This window comes from Phocoena sinus, chromosome 16, assembly GCF_008692025.1.
Source record: "Phocoena sinus isolate mPhoSin1 chromosome 16, mPhoSin1.pri, whole genome shotgun sequence".
NCBI classification, from domain to species: domain Eukaryota; kingdom Metazoa; phylum Chordata; class Mammalia; order Artiodactyla; family Phocoenidae; genus Phocoena; species Phocoena sinus.
The window spans coordinates 54185573-54207917 of record NC_045778.1 but is presented as its reverse complement, the minus strand read 5'-3'; the positions used below and the strand labels follow the sequence as shown (position 1 = coordinate 54207917).

The following is a 22345-nucleotide window of genomic DNA, read 5'->3' as shown; positions in this document are numbered from 1 at the left end:
TCCTACATACACCAGTACATACAAAATAACATATACAACATTATTCACTATAGCACAGTGTTAAGTGAAAAGTGAAAACTCAGATGTTCAAAAACCACCTAGTTTAATATATCACAGTACACATCCACACAATGGAATACAATGCAGCTGTGAAAAATGAAAATGCTCTTTAAATACCGAAATGGAAAGATAGCTTAAATACATTAAGTGAAAAAAGCAAGGTACAGAAGAAGGTATTCTGTATGTATCTTTATATGTAAGAAAGGGGGAAAAGTCGAAAAATACCAACATCTGCTTTCATTTTTACAAAGAAACACTGAAAGAACACATAATAAAAATGCTTATAGGAGGAAAGTAAAACTAGAGTAAATGTGGAATGGGTGGGAGCAAGACTTCTCATTGCACAAACTAAAATTTTGTTTTTTGTTTTTTGGGTTTTTTTTGCGGTACGCGGGCCTCTCACTGTTGTAGCCTCTCCTGTTGCAGAGCACAGGCTCCAGACGCGCAGGCTCAGCGGCCATGGCTCACGGGCCCAGCCGCTCCGTGGCATGTGGGATCTTCCCGGACCGGGGCATGAACCCGTGTCCCCTGCATCAGCAGGTGGACTCTCAACCACTGCGCCACCAGGGAAGCCCCCCAATTTTCTTTTGAAGAGTCAATCTGCTCCTCCTTCAAGCCATAAGGGAGGGCTGAACTTAAGCCTCTTTCCAAAGCCAGGCACCTGTCACTGGTTGGGTCAGAGAATCACACTCCCACAGGCCTTAGTGACATGAACCCTTCCATCCTCCCAATTTGGCTGGTGCTATACAGAAAGAGACACATGTGGACTTTAAAAATTATGTAAGTCTAGAGCTGCCATTGATCATCTTTACCATCATACCTGCTCAAAAAGGAAACCAAAAGGAGAAATGAATGCTTAGAGATGGAGATAAGCAGATATTCCTGATGACATAAGTAAAATTTCTGGATCCAGTCATATCAGAACCTAGCTTTACCTTTATTCTGCTAACTCCCAGTTCATAAACCTACAAAATGACCTTCTTGACTTAAATTAATTTGAATTGGGTTTCTGAACTTGCAATAGAAAAGAGTCCTGATAGATACTGGCAGAATACTGCCATACAATTGAAAACAGGGCCTCACTTTTCTTCAGTTATTTTCTCAAACTTGTCAAAGAGACCGGAAGAGCCAGTAGAAAAAGAATAGCTTGTATCCATGTCCATTCTCTGTCCATCATGCCATCCTCCATGAGGGTTTTAGAATCTAAAAGTTACAAATAAATTCATTCATGCTTGTTAAAAGTATGGATCTGTAAACTTCTGATAGCAAAATATAAACAATATTAAGGAACTCTCAAGAGTTATCAAAACCTAAGTATGAATATTTAAAAATAAAGCATTCATAAAATCTTTTCTTCTCCAATGACATTCCACATCTCCACCATCCCTGAAGCATCAACAACACTACATGGTGGCTAGAGTGGTGACTAAGTCATACTGAAATACCTCTTTCTTGCCATATCACCACTTTGAGAACATTCATGATACTCTTGTCCTTTAATATAGCTAGCATTGCTCATGGTTCATTTGTTTCTATCTCAAGCAAACTGTGTCACACACACATTGTTAATAAATGTTCCTGAACTTTTGGAGAGAATGTCAATATTTTTTACTCTTACACAATCGGAACATTCTTCTTTCTCTACCTGCTGCCCACCTCCAACTTTTACCTATTTGTCTATGGAAAATGCCCAGCCCTTTCCTATCCCTTTTGCTGATACTTCAGAAAACTCAAAATAATACACATATTCTGAACAAAAAGGAAAAGATTACATTTTGAAGTGAAACAAGACAAAATAAAGAAATAATGTTTCGCCTGTTAAAGGATGGGTTTTACTTGTGTTGTCACACAATTCACATGCAAAGAAACTGGTCCCTAGTATCCAGTAATACAGTGGTTCTCAAAGGGACAATTCCACCCACCTAACCACCTTAAAAATCACTGTGTTAAAGCCACTGAAGGTACCACAAATTGTGTCCAGAATATCTGCACTCCCTGTTTCTCATACTAATTTTGTTTTTCCTTAAATAACTTGAGTCACTGTAAACAGAACACTACTGCTCAATGTGCGTAGTTTGTGATATTTCAAAGTCCTGTTTTCTACCTTTCCACAAATACTTACTGGGCGTCCACTGTGTGCCAGTCACTTTGCCAAGTACTTAAAATACAAAGAAAAACATGACATGGTTGCTGACTTCAAGGGTCTTGCAAACTAGAAGAAGCAGAATTGGAGAAAGGAAGGCAAGAAGGTAAAGAAAGTAGTACAATAATGCTCACACACTAGAAAAAGAGTGACCTGTATTTTGTGGTCAGAGGACTTGAGAAATTAGAGAGTAGGGACTGGGCAGCATATACAAAAAGAGGGTAAGTAGGCTGGGAAAATTAATGAGGGTCTTATATGCTCCTTAAAGTAGCTTTATTCTAAATGCCTGTGGTTTTCAAACTTTAGTGTGTACAAGAAGACTCACTTGAGATACCTGTTAAAAACAGATTTCCATGCCCCATCTAAGAAGATCTGGATTCAGCAAATCTGAGGTAGGACCCCAAATTTTCAAATTTCACAGATATCTCATGTGGTCAGTGCTTTGAAACAATGCTTTAGGTAGGTGTTGGTCTCAAGTTTCCCAAGTAGTCCTAGGGGTGAGGGGAATGTTGGGGGAATATTCATTCATACCCTCAAATTTCATTGCTCTGTAGGTGACAAGATCATTAGCTGAGTGAGAAGCAGGAGTGCACAGGAGCTAAAAGAGAGCCACTGTGGTTAAGCTATAGAAACTGACCAAGAATACGCAAAAAGAATTCCCAGTGCTGAGAGTCCAGCTGAGGCTGGACACCGTAAATCTGTAGTAGCACCAATCCACACAGTTGTTCTACCACGTATAAAATTAAAATAATACCCAGCTAGTGAAGTTATTATGAAGATTAAATTACATGTGATAACAGATGTAAACATGTAGGGATAATGGCATATTGGAATTCAAGATCTCAACATCTCCAGATAATAAAAAGAACCAGGACATGGCATTGGGAATAGATGTCTGTTCTTTTTATTTCAAGAATACATTACTTAAACCCTTCAATTTACTTAAATCATGTTTGTGGGCTGACCTGGTATCATGAACCAATGCTGTTTCTTAGTGAAAAATGTGTTGTAAAATAGAAATAAGCAAAAAAATAAAATAAACTCTAACACCCAAATGGGCACTCTCTATATATTTATACTGTACTTGGAACTCAAGAAGGTTACTGAAGAATTCACTAAGAAAGAATGAAAGAAGTGAATGCCTTATAGTAGTGAGTCTATTTTCTCAACTTACTAAATCCCCATGCTGTACCTTGTTATGTTCCTTTCTGGTACAGTATCATCCCAGTCAAATCATCCCTCCCCATCTCCATAAGGCCAGAGAATTTGGCTTTTACACTGTTTACCCATAATAAGCTATTGATTTTCTACTCCCCTTAAAGAGATATAGTCTTTCTGGCACTTAAAAAAAAGTGTTAGTAAGGACTTCTGGTTGCAAGTAAACCCAAACTAAATAGGCCTGAGCAAAAAAGATAGGTATTGACTCAAAAAGGCTTTTTAGAGCTCCTTTCATGAACAGTTAGATCCAAGTGCATAGCAATATTTCTCTCCCCATTGTTGTGTTGTCTTACACAGAGGCACACCACTTCACTCACAGGCAGGCTCTCCCCACATGGTAGCTGCTTCCTGCTCAAAGGCTAGTAGCTTAGCTACCCCAGAAAAAAAAAGATCTTTCCCAAGAATGCCACCAGCCAGTCTCAAGGCTGACTGATCCCTGAACCACTCACTCACTGTGACCAATGGCCAGGCCTAAGTCACAGAAGTGAGTCAGCCTCATCCAAACCACACTGAACTCAAGAATGTTAGGAAAAGTGGCTCCCTAAAGGAAAGCCAAGGTACTGCTACTGAAAGACAAGGGAAAAGATTCTGGGAGGAAGAAAAACAAGATATGCAGTACAGAATACATGATAAAACACACACATCCTTATTCCCCAAAATAAGGGAGAAAAAACTTAGGAGGAAAACTAAAAATCTAACTTACGTGATTACAATTATGTAAAAGCCTATAAGCTCTGAAGTCAGACACTCCCAGATTCAAGCCATCAGTTCTATCACATTTATCATTTAATCATTCTAATTCTGTTCTTCATAGTTAAATAAAAAAGCTATCACACTCTTTGCATGTTGATTGTACTTATTAAATGAGACATGTTAAGCATATACTGTGTACTTGATAAATATCTACTATCATGAACACTTACATGAAAAAATGAAACTGTTGTTTCCAAAGATAGATTGCAAACGGCCCCAATTCTTCATTCCTTCATATATCCAGGCCCTTTGCTATGTAACTTTATAATACCCTCCCCACCATCACGCTTGGCTCAGTCATGTGATTTGTTTTAGCCAATGAGCTACTAGCAGACATTACAAACCAGAGGCTTGAAAAAGTGCTTCATTATTTTTGCTTGCTTTGTGTACTTCTGCCATGCCATAACAGATCCAAGGTAGCCTGCTAAAGGTTGAGAAAGGTGGAACAATCTAGTTGCTGCAATCATCCCAACTTATGTCAACCTACATCAGCCAGCTCATCCCCAGACACAAAGCAAATCCAGCCAAGGTGCCTAGGCAATCCAGAGTTGACTACATGAAAAACAAGCTAAAACCTCAGAAAAAAACTTTTTTTTTTTTTTTATTTACTTTTTGGCTACGTTGGGTCTTCGTTGCTGTGTACGGGCTTTCTCTAGTTACTGCGAGCGGTGGCTACTCTTCGTGGCAGTGCATGGGCCTCTCATTGTGGTGGCTTCTCCCGTTGCAGAGCACAGGCTCTAGGGGCGCGGGCCTCAGTAGTTGTGGTGTGAGGGCTCCAAAGTACAGGCTCAGCAGCCGTGGTGCACGGGCTCAGCTGCTCCGCAGCATGTGGGATCCTCCCGGACTAGGGCTTGAACCCACATCCCCGCATTGGCAGGCAGATTCCTAACCACTGAGCCACCAGGGAAGTCCCAACCTCAGAAAAAAACTTTAATGAAACAGAGATAATCAACTTGATAAAATGTTAAAAAGTAATGGTCATAAAGATGCTTGCTGAACTGGGGAGAAGAATGGATGAACACTGAGAACTTCAATAAAAAGATGGAAGGGCTTCCCTGGTGGTGCAGTGGTTAAGAGTCCGCCTGCCAATGCAGGGGATGCGGATTCATGCCCCGGTCCCAGAAGATCCCACATCCTGCGGAGAGGCTGGGCCCATGAGCCATGGCCGCTGAGCCTGCGCATCCGGAGCCTGTGCTCCGCAACGGGAGAGGCCACAACAGTGAGAGGCCCGCGTACCGCAAAAAAAAAAAAAAAGATGGAAAAAGTAAGAAAGTACCAAACAGAAGTCACAAACTTAAAAAACACAGTAACTGAACTGAAAAATAAGACTAGAAGAGTTCAACAGCAGACTGAATGAAGCAGAATAAAAGATCAGTCAACTCAAAGACAAGGCAGTGGAACTCACCCCATCAGAACAGCAAAAAGGAAAAGGAATGAAAAAAAGTGAAAATAGCTTAAAGAATTTATGGGACAGCATCAAATGGACTAATATTCACATCATATGGCTCCCAGAAAAAGAAGAGAGGGCCAGAAATCTTATTTGAAGAAATACTGGCTGAAAACGTCCCTAACCCAGGGAAGGAAACAGACATCCAGACCCAGAAAGGCCAGAGAGTTGCCAAGTAAGAGAAGTCCACCAAGACACATTATAATTAAAATGCCAAAAGAGAGAATATTAAAAACAGCAAGAGAAAAACAACTTGTTACATATGAGGAAAGCCCCATAAGCCAATCAGCAGATTTTTCAGCAGAAACTTTACAAGCCAGAAGGAAGTGGAACAGTACAGTCAAAGCACTAAAAGAAAAACTTCCGACTAATCATACCCTACCCAGAAAAGTTATCATTCAGAGTGAAGGAGAGATGAAGAATTTTCCAGACAAGCAAAAGCTAAATTTTTCATCACCACTAAACTGGCCCTACAAGAAATGTCAAAGGGACTTCTTTAAGCTGAAAAAAAAAGGGTGCTAATTAGTAACAAGAAAACACATGGAAGAATAAATCTCACTGAAAAGGTAAATATGTATATAAATGGTAGTGGATTAATCACTTATAAAGCTATTAGGAAGGTCAAAAAACCAAAGAAGTAAACACTAAGATTACAAGTTAGCTGCAAAAGCAGTTCTAAGAGGGAAGTTCATAGCAATTAATGCCTACCTCGAAAAACAAAAAAAAGTCTCTAACACCCAACTTGACATGGTAGGAACTAGAAAAAGAACAAAGCTCAAAGTAAGCAGAAGAAAGGAAATAACGAAGTAAGCAGAAATAAATGAAATACAGACTAAGACAGTAGAAAAGATCAATGAAACCAACAGCTATATCTTTGAAAAGATAAACAAAATTGACAAACCTCTAGCTAGACCCAACAAGAGAAAAGACGACTTAAAGTCAGAAATGAAAGGGGAGATATTACAACCAATACCACAGAAATATAGAGGACCATAAGAGACTACTATGAACAATTATACACCAATAAATTGGACAACCTACAAAAATTGGGTAAATGCCAAGAAACAATTAACCTACCAAGACTGAAATCATGATGAAAAATAAAATGTGCACAGACTGATTACTATAAGGAAACTGAATCAGTAATTTAAAAAACACCTCCCAACATAAATAAATTCAGGACCAGACACCTTCACTAGTGAATTCTACCAAACACTCAAAGAAGAATAAATAACAATCCTTCTCAAACTCTTCCCAAAAACAGAAGGAGAACGCTTCCCAAAAACAGAAGGAGAACTCTTCCAAACTCATTTTACAAGGCCAGCATTATTCTGATACCAAAACCAGACAAGAATGCCACAAGAAAAAAACACAGGCCAATATATCCCTGATGAACAAAGATGCAAAAATCCACAACAAAATGTCGGTATGAATTCAACAATACATTAAAAGACAACAACCTATAAAAATACATACACCATAATCAAGTGGGATTTATTCCAGAGATACAAAGATGGTTCATGATACACCACATTAACCAAATGAAAAATAAAAATCATACGATCATCTCAACAAATGCAGAAAAAGCATCTGACAAAATTCAACATCCGTTTATAATAAAAACCCAATAAAGCAAGTATAAAGGGAACGTACTTCAACATAACAGAGGCCATATGGCAAGCCCACAGGTAACATGACACTTAACAGTGAAAAAGTGAAAGCTTCTAAGATCAAGAACAAGACAAGGATACCCACTCTCACCACTTTTATCCAACATAGTATTGGAAATCCTAGTTAGACCAATTAGGCAAGAAAAAGAAATAAAACATATCCAAACTGGAAAGGAAGAAGTAAAACTGTCACCACCTGCAGATGACATGATATTGAAAACCCTAAAGACTCCATCAAAAGATTGTTAGATTTAATAAACAAATTCAGTAAAGTTGCAGGATACAAAATGAATACACAAAAATCTGTTGTGTTTCTATACATTAATGATAAACTCTAAGAAAAACAAATTAGCAATATACAGGTTCAATACAATCCCTTTAAAAGTTCCAAAACCATTTTTCACAGTCATAAAACAAACAATCCTAAAATTCGTATGGAACCATATAAGACCCCAAAGGGCCAAAGCAATCTTGAGAAAGAAAAGCTGGAAGCATCACATTTCCTGATTTCTAATTCTATTACAAAGCTACAGCAATTAAAACAGCACGGTACTGGCATAAAAACAGACACAAAGATCAATGGATGCGAGAAAATATTTGCAAATCATATATATGATAAGGGACTAACATCCAAAATATATAAGGAACTCATACAACTCAAAAGCAAAAAACAACAACAAAAAACCTCACAATCTGATTAAAGAGTGAGCTGATCTGAATGGACATTTTTCCAAACAAGACATTACAGACGGCCACAGGACATGAAAAGATGCTCTATGCCATGAAGCATCAGGGAAATGCAAATCAAAATCACAATAAGATACCAACTCACATCCGTTAGAGAGGCTACTAGCAAAAAGACAAGAAATAACAAGTGTACGGGGCTTCCCTGGTGGCGCAGTGGTTGAAAATCCACCTGCCAATGCAGGGGACACAGGTTCGAGCTCTGGTCCGGGAAGATCCCACATGCTGTGGAGTAACTAAGCCCATGCACCACAACTACTGAGCCTGTGCTCTAGAGCCCACGAGCCACAACTACTGAGCCTGCACGCCACAACTACTAAAGCGCACGCGCTCTAGGGCCCGTGTGCCACAACTGCTGAGCCCGCACGCCTAGAGCCTGTGCTCTGCAACAAGAAGCCACCGCAATGAGAAGCCTGCACACCGCAACAAAGAGTAGCCTCCGCTCGCTGCAACTTGAGAAAGCCCGCTCGCAGCAATGAAGACCCAGCACAGCCAAAAAGAAATTTCTTTTAAAAAAAATTTAAAAAAAAATAAAGTGTGCTGCTTATTTCACAATCCAGTTATATGTAACAACATCATTACCATCATTACTTACACTTCTGTTCTTAAGTCACAGAAACCAGACATTAGCAGCAGCATGACTTGACAACAGATCCTTCCTGTTTCTTAATATAGCCTTTATTCTTTACCTTCTTTTCTGCTTATAACTGGATATACACTCATATTCCTCAAATCAGTTGATCTCCTCTGGATTACTTGCTAAAGAATATCTGACAAAATGTGGATTGGCTGACTTAGGTAGAGAAATATCTAAAGGTATTTTACCTAGACATCTTCGTATAGTTTTAACAAATAATTCCTATCAAGTAGTAACATAAATACAAAAATATTTATTAATCATTTAACAATAACAAACCTTCCACTTTTTCCAAAATAAAGTTTAAGTTCTCAGGAAAAGGGGAAAAAAAGGCAAAAATTGTCTGGGTTATCAACACCTCTGGTTCCTTGTCTTTACCACAATGTCACCTCATTTTTTATCAATGTAATTATATCAGAATACTCTTCTCCATTAATTTACATTCCCTTGGTTTTAAAAGATCAAAATCTGTGGATAATTCAATCTTCTTAATAGTTTAACAGTCTTGACCAAAACAACTCATTCAGGTTGGACTATCACTTACGTGGCCTACTTATTTTTTACAAAAATTAATTCCCACATAGGTTTACAGCTTCTTATAATTCCTACCTAAAGTCTTCTCACTTAATGTGGAAAATTCTAGTTTCTCTTCTTTATCTTTACCCCATTTATGAATTTACCCTTGCCTATCACCAATAAAATAAAACAATCTTTGATTTGGATATGTTACATGAAAATTAAATGGAAGTTCTTTGCCTAAGGAGAAAGGGGACAAAGGGAATGTTACCTTTTAGATAAGATTGCAGCCGTAAGCCATGGGTCTTGAAATGGTTATCAAGAGACTATATGGATTTGACTCTCTGTACATGCCTGTTTATTTTAACACGCCAAAATCTATTTTAGTAAATACTCCACAGTAAAAATCTATGCATAGAAAATATATGTATATACAAATAAATATTGGTTGTACAAGTCTCACATGGTACACAGCCTTATCACTTTAATCATACCTGCTTTTCTTTTGAAAAAGTCATACAGCAAAACTTCAGTACCTCTCAAAAAATTGTTAGAAATTAATCCATATTATTTCATTATTTTTATCCTGATGTACTCTCTTTCCAGAACAAAAACCAGCTCTAGATAGGGTATCTAACATATTAAGTATTATAAAAATACTGCTAAGCATAATTGTTAGGTTTCCAATAGATAAACAGTAAGTAAAATATTAACACACTGATCGTTTTACGTAGGGGTATATTAACTAAATCATTTTTTAAAGATGTATTAATTACATTAAACACTCAGAAAAATGACGAGCTTAAAGGTTTTTTTCCATAACTATTCCGAGATTTATGGACTTCTTAGCCCACCCATAATTAAAAGTATCATTTTATTGTGATCAAATAAATTAAATCAATGCCCATTTATACAAGATAAACTTCATCAGTTTCCTTACTAGCTGAATGAAAATTCACATAAACTAACACATATGACAAGATTAGTATTTATATCATTAACCATGCAATGAAAAAGCCACATTTCAACACAGGCACATATTCACAGATATTTATGTTCCTCTCACTTTTTATTCTTAGTAAAGGCAAAGAGCTTCCCATTTTATTTTGATGGGAATTTCTCCCACTTACCTTTGTCACATCTTCCTGTATCTACTAAGGTAGCATTAGTCTGAGACGGGTGATGCTTGAATTACCAAACTAGCGTATCTTTTAAAAAATCTGCCAAATTGCTCCCTCCCCTTCTCAGCAATTATACACTACTCAGCAACTTCGCTTTCCATCACATGTTTTGAAACATTTATAACCAAGTGCCAAATCTAAGTCATAGGAAGTTAGAACTCAAAAAGCATTTGACTAAAATCCAGGAACCCTGAATCTTGACATCAATCTGCTTTACCCTGTTTGCCCCTCTGTCCACACCTGAGGTCTCTGGGAAGGATATGAATAGAAGGAAAGGCCAGGTAACTACACACTGTTACTACAATGCTTTTGTTACACATTTCAAAGTGCTCTGTCAACTAAGCTGGTCCACGTGGAAGGCTCACCAAGCTTAAGGCCCAGATCACCTGGATATCCTTTGTTATCCTTCCTCTTCAAAACCTAAGCTCAGATCTCAGCCAATGGTGAAGAAAGGCCAGTCTAGCAATGTATGAAGGAAAACTTAAAGCCAGTGGAAGCAGTCAGCTCAAACCTGCTTAGCTCTGACAAAACTAAAAATTTGAGAAGAAAAAGGATAGACAAACTAGACCGTAACACTGAAGAGAAGAGGGCAAAACATTTTAGGCCGGGGTATTGAAAGAATTATGCTACCATTTATGATAATATTATGAGTAGAATTCTTTACTGTAATAGAAATTGAGTAAGCCATCAGTAGTAGGGAACAAAGAAAGAAAAGGCAACTTGGTGGAACCAAATAAGAAAGTCTAAAAAAAGGGCATATGCTTTAATTTTTTATAGCACAGGCTTCTGAATTCCCATCCCAGGTCTACCACTCTTTAGCTGAGTGACCATAAATGAAATCCTTAATCTTTCCAAATTCCGTTTTTCCACCTGTAAAACAGATATTAACATCAAAGGGCTCTTGTCTGGCACATAGTAAATACTCAACATATGATAGCTCTTAAGGATAAGACAAAACAACCACCAGTCTTCTCCATATTTAGATAATATCTCATTTCTTTAAATTTAGGAACCACTTGATGGGGATGGGAGGTGGGAAGAAGGAGATGATATTATACAAGCAGGTTGCAAAAAGATTCAATACTAAATATGACGTCTGGGATTTGCTTCAAAATAATCTTGTGGGAATGAATAACAGCCATTCGTTGATGTAGCTGGGTGTTCACTATACTATTCTTTCTACTTTTGTGTATGTCTGAAGTTTTCAAAAATGAAAGATTTTTTAAAAATTCTTTTTCCCTTTAATATGGTTGGACAAGAAGACAAGTTCTAGCATCCCTTCTACTTTTGATAAATCATGCACCTAAAAGATGGAAAGATAGGTAAAACAGAACAGGAGAATATCCTGTGGATAGGTATAGAGGAAAATACCTACAAATGACTTAGAAAATATGCCTACATTGACTGAGAGGAAGGGGAGCATTCAGGTAAAAGCCCATAAATACCAATGCATTGGGACTTCCCTGGTGGTGCAGTGGTTAAGAATCCGCCTGCCAGAAGACCTAAATAGACATTTCTCCAAAGAAGATATACAGACTGCCAACAAACACATGACATGAAAGAAGGCTCAACATCATTAATCATTAGAGAAATGCAAATCAAAACTACAATGAGATATCATCTCACACCAGTCAGAATGGCCATCATCAAAAAATCTAGAAACAATAAATGCTGGAGAGGGTGTGGAGAAAAGGGAACACTCTTGCACTGCTGGTGGGAATGTGAATTGGTACAGCCACTATGGAGAACAGTATGGAGGTTCCTTAAAAAACTACAAATAGAACTACCGTATGACCCAGCAATCCCACTACTGGGCATACACCCTGAGAAAACCAAAATTCAAAAAGAGTCATGTACCACAATGTTCACTGCAGCTCTATTTACAATAGCCTGGAGATGGAAACAACCGAAGTGTCCATCATTGGATGAATGGATAAAGAAGATGTGGCACATATATACAATGGAATATTACTCAGCCATAAAAAGAAACGAAATTGAGCTATTTGTAATGAGGTGGATAGACCTAGAGTCTGTCATACAGAGTGAAGTAAGTCAGAAAGAAAATGACAAATACCGTATGCTAACACATATATACAGAATTTAAGAAAAAAAAATGTCATGAAGAACCTAGGGGTAAGACAAGAATAAAGACACAGACTTACTAGAGAACGGACTTGAGGGTATGGGGAGGGGGAAGGGTGAGCTGTGACAAAGAGAGAGAGAGGCATGGACATATATACACTACCAAACGTAAAACAGATAGCTAGTGGGAAGCAGCCGCATAGCACAGGGAGATCAGCTCAGTGCTTTGTGACCATCTGGAGGGGTGGGATGGGGGGGGTGGGATAGGGAGGGTGGGAGGGAGGGAGACCCAAGAGGGAAGAGATATGCGAACATATGTATAACTGATTCACTCTGTTATAAAGCAGAAACTAACACACCATTGTAAAGCGATTATACCCCAATAAAGAAGTTAAAAAAAAAAAAAAAAAAGAAGCCACCTGCCAATGCAAGGGACATGGGTTTGATCCCTGGTCCGGGAAGATCTCACATGCTGCAGAGTAAGTAAGCCCATGCACCACAGCTACTAAGCCTGCGCTCTAAAGCCCACAAGCCACAACTACTGAGCCCGTGTGCCACAACTACTGAAGCCCATGCGTCTAGAGGCCATGCTCTGCAACAAGCCACTGCAATGAGAAGCCTGTGCACCACAATGAAGACCCAATGCAGCCAAAAACAAATTAATTAATTAAAAAGAAAAATACCCATGCATTGGGGACAATAAAAAATACGTGAAAAACAAGAGAGATCAAACTGAACATAAGCATGCCTCAATTTAACAAATTCAACAATTCCTTCCTCTACACACATGGTACACTTACTTTTGAAATTTGTATAAACCAATAATAATTCTACATGTACTAGTGGAGCATGTTTCTTACATTAAATCAGAGATGAATTCTGTTGTAACACAAAACACATTTTTTGTAGTACATTCACACTTTCAGATATGGGATTTTCTTTTACCAAGCAACACACAACCTGTAGATCCTTTTTTTTTTTTTGGCAACACATGGGCCTCTCACTGTTGTGGCCTCTCCCGTTGTGGAGCACAGGGTCCGGACACGCAGGCTCAGCGGCCATGGCTCACGGGCCCAGCCGCTCCGCGGCATGTGGGATCTTCCCGGACTGGGGCGCGAACCCGTGTCCCCTGCATCGGCAGGCGGACTCTCAACCACTACGCCACCAGGGAAGCCCTGTAGATCCTTTTAAATTAGTTTTTCTTCCCCTTTATATTGGCAGCTTAGGAGAGGGAGAACATGCCTTTACCCTCTGGAAATCTCTAAAAAGTCAACTAATAAGAAAAAAATATACAATAATCATGTATTAATAATGATGATAATAAAATGACTCAGAGCTTATGAAAAATAAGCTAATCATGAGACCAAATAACAGTCAGACTATCTATTATTAACAACGAAAATGAAAATGTTCATCCTACAACAGTTTTTCCAATAATAATAATTCTCATGGGAAATAATACTGGTATTCACAGCTTCTAATCCAAAAAGTTAGTCTTGATGTGTACCATCATTAATAGAGGTAGAAAACTACTATGTAATTTCATACAGCAATTGAAGCAAATTAAATTAAAAAGTCTTTCTGGAGAAGCTCAGCTCTGTATTCTACTTTTACCTGAGAAGTTAGGTTAACTATTTCAAACATTAAAATATCATAAAATTATTTCTGTGGATAAGAGGGAAGCATTTATGCTAAAGGAAATCCCCTTATTACTTTAACAAGAGTTATTACTCAATGTTTCCCAAATGACCAATAGTTTTTTAATACCCATCTTTAATTTTCTACATTTCTAAATAAAGACAATAAAATAATGTGAAAGTTTTCTAAAAAAATATAAAATGTGCTGTGCAGATATAAGATGGTAACACCATGAACACTAGACACAGAATAGATTCAGACAAAATGTCTATAAAGAGAAAAGATATCCTTCTCCACCCAAACCTTGGTTATATACTATCCAAAACTCGGGTGTAGAACAGATTCAAATAACATGGTTTGCCACATTATTTGAACTTGAAATATGAACCCTCACAAAAAAAGGCAAAAACTTAGAAGATTTGGATAGTAAAGTATATCTGCGTTATTACAAAACTCCATCAAATAACAATTTTAATAATTCATGGAAAAGGATGTTTAAGGAAGCCTTTCCTGAGTAATTCTGGTTCTAATCACTCCATTACAACATCCATTATTCCCTTCACAGGAATAATGCTGCAGATTATCTTCTGATCTAACTACTCTCAAATTGAGGGTACGATAAGAAAAAAACTTTTGCAAATCATATACTGATGTGGGTCTAGTATCCAGAATATACACTACAACTCAACAATAAAAAGACAACTCAACTTAAAATATAGGCTAGGGATCTGAAGAGACGTTTCTCCAAAGAAAATATACAAATGGCCAACAAGCAAATGAAAAGATGCTCAACATCAATGGTCATTAGGGAAATGCAAATCAAAAAAACAATGAGATACCAGTTCATACCTACCCACTAGAATGGTTATAACCAAAAAGACAGACAGTAACAAGTGTTGGCAAGGGTGTGGAGAAACTGAAATCCTCCTACACCGCCGGTGGGAATGTAAAATACTACAGCCGCTTTAGAAAACAGTTTGGCAGTTCCTCAACATTAAAAGTTACTATATGACCCAGCAAGTTCACTCTGAAGTACGTACCCAAAAGAAAAGATAAACGTCCGCAGGAAAAATGCTGCTTAAGTTCACAGCAGTTTCTCCATAATAGGCAAAAAGTGGAAACAACTCAAACGTCTGACACCTGATGAATGGATGTACAAAATATAGTATGTCCATACAATGCAATATTAGCCAAAAAAAGCAATAAAGAGCTGATATATGCCAGTACATGGATGAATTCTGAAAACATGCTAAGAAGCCAGACACAAAAGGCCACATATTATAATATTACATTTATATGAACTGTCCAGAACAGGCAAATCCACAGAAACAGAGGTAGATTAGGGGTTACCAAGGACTGGGTCATAGGAGAAATGCAAAATGACTTCTAATGAGTATAGGGTTTCTTTTTTGGATATGAAAGTGTTCGAGAATTAGTGATATTTGCACAACCTTGTGAATAAACTAAAAACAACTGACTTGTATGAATTAAAAGGGTGAATTTTATGGTATATACATGATAACTCAATTAAAAAAAGAAAAAATTCAGGGTATGGACCACTGGACTTGGGATACTTTCTACATACAAGAGACAGTCAATAAAATTAGCAAATATTTCACACTGGGATTATCCCAAAAACAATGTGCAAGTATAACTAACAGTAAAAAGATTTTTTAAAATATTTGCAAATAGAGTAAAGATAATTTGCAGGGTAGTAATGGCAAGTCTTTAACTTGAAACTACAAAAAATAACAGCTTTGTTTACTCACATCTACCCAATATCCAGATTCCATTCAGCAGACAGGTGGACATAAAGGAAATACAAATCAAGAGAGAAGTTCAGAGGCACATCAAAACAAATCAAGCCCCTCTGCTGAGCTTTCAGAGCCAGTTTGCAAGGCAGGAAAAAAAACCAATCTCATTATTTTATATATACCTTTATTTGTGGCAGAAAATATTCTTTTCTGTTTCCAAATACCAAATCCAACCTCTAAAGGATGAAAATTTCTCAAAACTAAGGGGACTCAATGAATGAATATGCCACTGATTTCAGGCAACTTCGAAAATGAGTTTTGTGCAATGGAATAAGGTACAACCTCCAAATGAGCTTACTTAGAAGAGACACTGCTGTGGATAACAATAACCAAGGTGATTTAAAAAAACAACCAACATCATTATTGTAGAATTTTACAATGGAATCCTTAAATAGAGGAAACATTCTTCTCCTGAGCTAAGGAGAGAGGTGTGTTGCAAACCCCAAGTGCCTAACAAAGAGACTCCACTTTTTAACCTGCATTAGAAAATCCAACAATCTATCTCTGCAAACTTATCATCCATACATTTCCTACACCAATCTTGGACTGCAGTTTAAACAGACAACTCACACTTGTCCTTTTGTACTTTTGCTTATTTGTTTCACGTGACAGGAATGCCTTCTCCATTTTCATCAGAATGAAGCAAAAATCCACCACCTTCTTCATGAAGCCTTTCTTTATCATCTCAAGTGATTTCTTTCACTTCCAAACACCCCCCAGCACTTGCTTTCACTATTGTATGGCACATTTTGCCTTGTACTGAATACACTATATTTTTTCTAAGGACTAATAAAAGTTCTTGAATGTTAAGGCAGCTTCCCCAATATCTTTGTTTGCCCACAGTGACTAATACAAGACAGATGCTTAATAAATATTTAAATAAAGTAATTATGTACTTACCTAACTGCCTTTCGATCCTAAAAACAGCACTAGTACAAGTAGCTAAGTGATTAGGCAAGAACTCAGAAGTGGCAAGTCCCCACAGACACTGAATACCTAATTCTCACTCTGGAAGGAATTCCAGGCCATCCTGTGTAACCCCATAAGGCTAAAAAAAAAATGGCATTATTCAGATGCTCCCTAGAACTGATCCAGCTATAAGCATATTTGAGGGAATTAGGGCAATTTGAAATAACTCTGTTAAGTCAGAGACTCATCCTGCTATCCTTTTTCCACCAAGTTAGAGCTAAGCTGAAATAATCACAACTTCCCCTATGTTGTGAAGGGCTTTTCACGAATATAGCAAAGATGAGGAGCAGCCAAGCAATAGGTTACATCATATTAGGCAACAGAGAGAACCTCCATCTTCCCAGAATGGAATATCATTCTAGTCCCAGAGGACTCAATAATCACCTGGTTACCAAATATCCATCTTGATCATAATCACTGCCTGAACCTGCTAACTCCAATTCGACTAAAACCTAATAATGGAAACACAAACACCTTCACTTCCACCTCTACAGTCCTGACCCTCAACCCCCTCCAAAAAATAAAGTAGAATGGAGTATTAGATTTTGGAAATGAGTGAGAATTCACTTTCAATCCAAAGACTGCTATAAATTATTACTTCGGAACCAAATGACCCTAAAGTATTAAGATAATCAGTAAAGACAATCAAATAGAAGGTTAACTGTTCAGAACCAATCCATTAAAAGAGGAATTATTACATTTGCTAGTGACAAACAGAGTTGCCTTTTGGATTATACACAAATAAGAATCATTGCCACCGCTCTATATATAGAAAGTTAACACTACATTTGACTTACTTAGAACTCTTTTCCTAAAGAACAAAATTACATACAATAGAAGAGAAAATATGAGACGCAACTGATTTTAGTTGGGAGACTATCAACTATATATTACTGCTCAGCCTAAAATACTGATCTGCACTGTGGACTCTAAATAATCTCCTGAACTTTACTACCTCGAAAGTGGATATTTGGAGTTAACAGAATGCTTTTAAAGAAAACTGATTACTAGATTAAAATTCTCCCTCAAAAAAAGAATCTAAAATTTGATATTCAATTCAGATACTTACAGAAGGATTTTATTAGTTAAAAAAAAAAAAAACCCCAAATCAAAAAACAAAAACGTCTTGTCAAGCAGCAGTAACTCACCACTAACACTAAGCAATGACTGATAAAAAGGGGGCCTGAGGCAAAAGGCAAGGATTCAAAGCAAAAAGAATCAGAATAAGATAAACAACCATCTAAACTAAAGCAACAGTAATCTAAGAAATCTATAAGGTTATAGTTTTCAATTTCAAAATCTTTTAAAAACTAAAAAGCCCTACTGAAAAAAAAGACCAATCATTAAAAAAGTGAAACAAACACAAGAACTAAAAATTCTTCGAAATAATTTCAGGATTTTGTATTAACTTACAATTCTGAAAACTCATTAATTTCATGATTCTCAAAACCTCTACATGCCTTATAAGGTCTCATATGATAGTTACAAATAACACATAATTCAATAAGTGCTAAAGCTGATGTAACATTTTAGCAAACCTAAGATAGGTTTCAAAGAATAAAACAAGCAGAGACAGAGCAGAGTAAATGATAACTAATAACCAAAAGGCTGATTCCTGGACGGCATGATAACTAATAACCAAAAGGCTGATTCCTGGACGGCAGAGCTGGGCTGGGATTGGCAGGAGGGAAATTTTCAAATATATCCACAAGACAAATTACACCAAAAAACGCATTCATACTTTTATTATTTACACAAGTATATGTTTTAAAATATACTTTTAACCTGTGGACAACCAAAGTGATATCAGATACTGTAAAAGCATTGTTGCCTATATTAATTTTGATAGTACAGTCTAAACCCTTAACAAAATTCACATACATTTTCATAATGAAACACCGCAGAAATGGAAAGGTTTATATCCTCTAACTAAAGGTTACCTTATTTTTCACTTGTTTAAAGTTTCAGTTCTGTTTTTTAATCTATTATAGATAATATCCCTTGTGGGACATTGTAAAGGGCATACCCTCCTGTCAAGCCAGAAAGCTCAAACACAAAGACACTGAGCTAACCAAGTGCTGTAATTCTTCCAAACTGAGCTTCTCCACACCCCCTCTACCCTTCCCCCCAACAGATATGTCTATTAAATCAGTGTCTGTTCTCCCCCTCGCACAACAAAGAGAACTTCTCACCGCATGAAATTGCCACTGAATGGACACCAGAAAGCAGGATTTGCATAATTCCTTCCAACGAAACCCTGTCGGGAAGGAGGGGATGAGGGGCCCAAGCGAACGGAAAGAATCTCCTAGATTCTGTTGGGAAGACCAAGATCATTCCCCACAGGGGGGATGGGGGGCGGTTTGGAATTCTGGGCCTCCCCGAGGACTGGGCGTGGGGGACGGAGGACGACAAGAGACATTTCCCCACACATTAGCAGCACCGAAGCAAAGATGGGGAAATAACAATGCTGGAGCACAGGAGAGTCAGACACAGGACGGACTGGGGCTAGGGGGCGGCGGGCGGGGCGGAGACACCACACGGGCCACTTACTTTTTGGAGGGGGGTTAAATATATGAGTTAAGCCCTTATGGTCCCGCCGGCCGCCGCACAGAGGGAAACGGGACCTTGGGAGAGAAAAGCAGACAAAACACACAGTGTGAGAGGCGCAGCTCGGCCGCCCAACCCCTCCCGGGGCGACCCCGTCCACGCTCCCTCCTGCCCGCACGGAAAAAGCCACCCGAGGCGGCCTGAGGTCCGGGAGGCGGGCGGCGGACGAGGCTCTCGGCGAGGCGGCGGCTCCGGAAAATCCCCCAGGAGAGGACAAGAACGACCCCTGCTCCGGCTTCCCGGTCGGACCCGGTCCCACCCCCCTTCCTCCCGCCGCGCACACACCGAACACAAATACACACACACCGACCCGAGCGTCGAGGATTAACTCCCCGGCCGCTGCCGCCGCCGCCGCCCGCAGAGGAAGTGCAGCCGCTGACCCCCGTGGCCATGACACCCCACTTGGCTCGGTCAGGCGGACCCGGGGCCTGTGACAGCTCCGGCTCCCTCCGCCCCCATCTCCACCTCACGCCTCGCACACGCCCGAGCGCAGGGCGCCCGCCCGCCGCCCGTGCACGCGGGGACAGGAGCGCGCGCCGCCGCGGCACGTGGGGGAGGGGCGGCGTGCGACGCGGAAGGCGCCGGCCAGAGAGGAGCCAGGGGGTCGAGCCGCGGCCACGCACGTCCCCCAGCTCTCGCGTTGGGCTCTGCGGCACCGGCGGCGGCGCCGCCGCCGGTCCAGTGGCAGCGGCGCACGGCGAGCCTCCACAATAAGCCAGCTGCGGCGCCGGGCCTGGAGGGAGGGAGGGAAGAAGGGAGGGAAAGAAGGAGGAGAGGAGGGGCACGCGCTCCCGCCCGAGAGCCCGCCCCGGCGAGGGCGCGCGGAGGGGAGGGGCCGGCGCGCGCGCTCAGGCCCGAGCACGGGGAGCCCGCCCGGAGGTCGCGCGCGCCCGCACTCCGGGGGGTGGGGGAGGGGGACGCCCAAACCTAAGAGGGCGGGCGGGCCGGAGCAGCAATTGCTCTCTCCCGGCTCCCTCCCTCGTTCCAGGCGGCCGGCGGCGGGGTGGCCCGAGAGCCGGAGGCAGCCGGGGGAGGGTCTCACCTACACAGTGAATGAGCTTGTGGCGCCAAGAGTCCAGTTCTTGCCGAAAGCCGCGTCTCTCAACGGAGCATTGCTGCCGCCTACACACCCTCGCCATCTTCTGCCGCCCGCCCGGCCCTGCCTCCGCCGCGGCCCCGCGCACGCCCAGCCGCGTCGCCCGGGGCCGCGCACGCACCCGCGGCCTGGGCGTCGCGCCTCCCGCCGGGGGCGGCGCGGGGGCAGGGCCGGCCTCACCTCGCGGTGGCCCCGGCGTGGCCCGGGGGGCGGCTTGGGCGCGCGCCCGCCCCGCACCCAGCGGTGCGCGATCTCCCGCCTTGCGGTCTCAGCGGCCGCTGACGCTTCTGGCCTTCCAGAAGGCGCCTTCCAGCGGCCGGAGCTGGGCCCCGCCGGCCCCGTGCTGACAGCCCCCAAGGCCACGGCTGTCCCTTCCTTTCCCTTCCCGGGGCTTTTTGTTTCTTAAACCAGCCCCATTTATCACTTCCAACCTGCCTATCGCCTGACACCAACTGTTGCAAGTTCTGTGGTAACTGCTTCCCTGAACTTCTAGATCGAAACCGCTCCTCCCCGGAGCCTATTTAAGAAGCAGAATTAAGAATAAATGCCTGGATGCCCGTGGAGGCACTGAGCCCTAGAGTTTTCAAAGGTGAGGATACATTTTAAGTCATTGAAAGGCAGCCGGCATTCGTAAACCCAGTAAAAAATTGAAATCAAACGTTTTAAGTTAATATTTAAAAACCAGGAGATTTCTATTAGCAAGGCTGATCACAGGCAAAATTCTAAAACTGGTGTATTCAGAAGCCCTCCTGTGTTGTGTGGAAAGGGGTTTAAAAAAATTGTGCTAAAGTGAGAATGATATTTCGAAAGAAGGCTTAATTAACAATAATTAAAGCAGAGTGTTGGAAATTAGCTTAATATTTCAGGAAAGAACTCGAAGAGAAATATTTTCGATGGCGAAGGGGATTTTCAGGTGAAAACCTGGGATAATTAAATCACCCTGTGCAGGTGATTTAACAGGTAGTGACCTGTTCCATTTAAACATGGTGCTGATTTTAATTACTTGACTGTTATTTGGGAGAGAAAGAGAAAAGAGAGAAAAAAGATGGAGTGAAAAAGGAAAGGAGAAAGTGCGGGGGCAGGAGGAACGGGAGCGGAATGCAAAACCAAAAGAAAAAACAACATAGACCCCTCTTTACCAATAGGCCCAGTACCCTAGGATTCTGACCTCTTTCCTGCTTTTGGGGTTTAAGATTAAGGATGGTGCGTTCCTGCTTTTAGATATTTAAATTTAAATTTGAAGACAATTTTAATTTCTGTAGTAGGTAAAACAAAAGTCGTTAAATACTTGACATCAAGGATCCCATTGGAGTATAGATTTTTGTCTTTTCAAAGGCAGTGGTCCTGGTTCTCTGAACCAGGCGCTTGTGGAGTGGCGTGTCCATCCACAAAGAGATAAACTAGGTGGGCCTCTTAGGTAGGAAGGGTTTGAGGTGTATGAATAGAAAGGCACCTTCAGCCCCGCAAATCTTAAAACCAATGATTTTCCCACAATTCTCAGAAGTCAACAATATTTCGCTGGATTAAAAGTACGTCAAATGAACAAACTATTAAGTCAGGAAGTATTGGGTTTCTGTGTACGTGAAACTATCCTGAGTGATGAGGGGACAGGACAAATACAAGATAAAAGATTACTATGGGCAGCCGTCCTGTGCGTGTGATGGCAAGACGTCTTATATCACCAATCTGAAACTTCCTGTCTTCACCGCTAGGTGGTGCGTTTGAGTCTTTGCTAGCTTTTAACCAAGTTCCTATGGTTTTTGGAAGCAT

At 40.4% G+C, this 22345-nt stretch overlaps 1 protein-coding gene across 15 annotated transcripts in view; it reads right to left on the bottom strand.

The window, feature by feature from the left end:
• The window catches only part of LCOR (ligand dependent nuclear receptor corepressor), a 127416-nt gene extending 106755 nt beyond the window's left edge, over positions 1-20661 (bottom strand). For 4 of the 15 annotated variants that reach the window (XR_004346291.1, XR_004346290.1, XM_032608941.1 and 1 more), the window contains exons 1-2: positions 19786-19959; positions 19423-19496 (exon numbers count right to left, since the gene is read on the bottom strand). Coding sequence is in view for 6 of the 15 variants with exons in the window: in XM_032608941.1 (XP_032464832.1) it covers positions 19423-19496; positions 19786-19871 (160 nt within the window). In the remaining 9 variants the exon portion in view is untranslated. Of the gene's footprint in view, positions 1-19422; positions 19497-19785; positions 20083-20521 lie in introns of those variants that run through there. The other 11 variants (XM_032608943.1, XM_032608946.1, XM_032608952.1 and 8 more) reach the window with 11 other exon arrangements.
• Positions 20662-22345: the final 1684 nt, after the last annotated feature.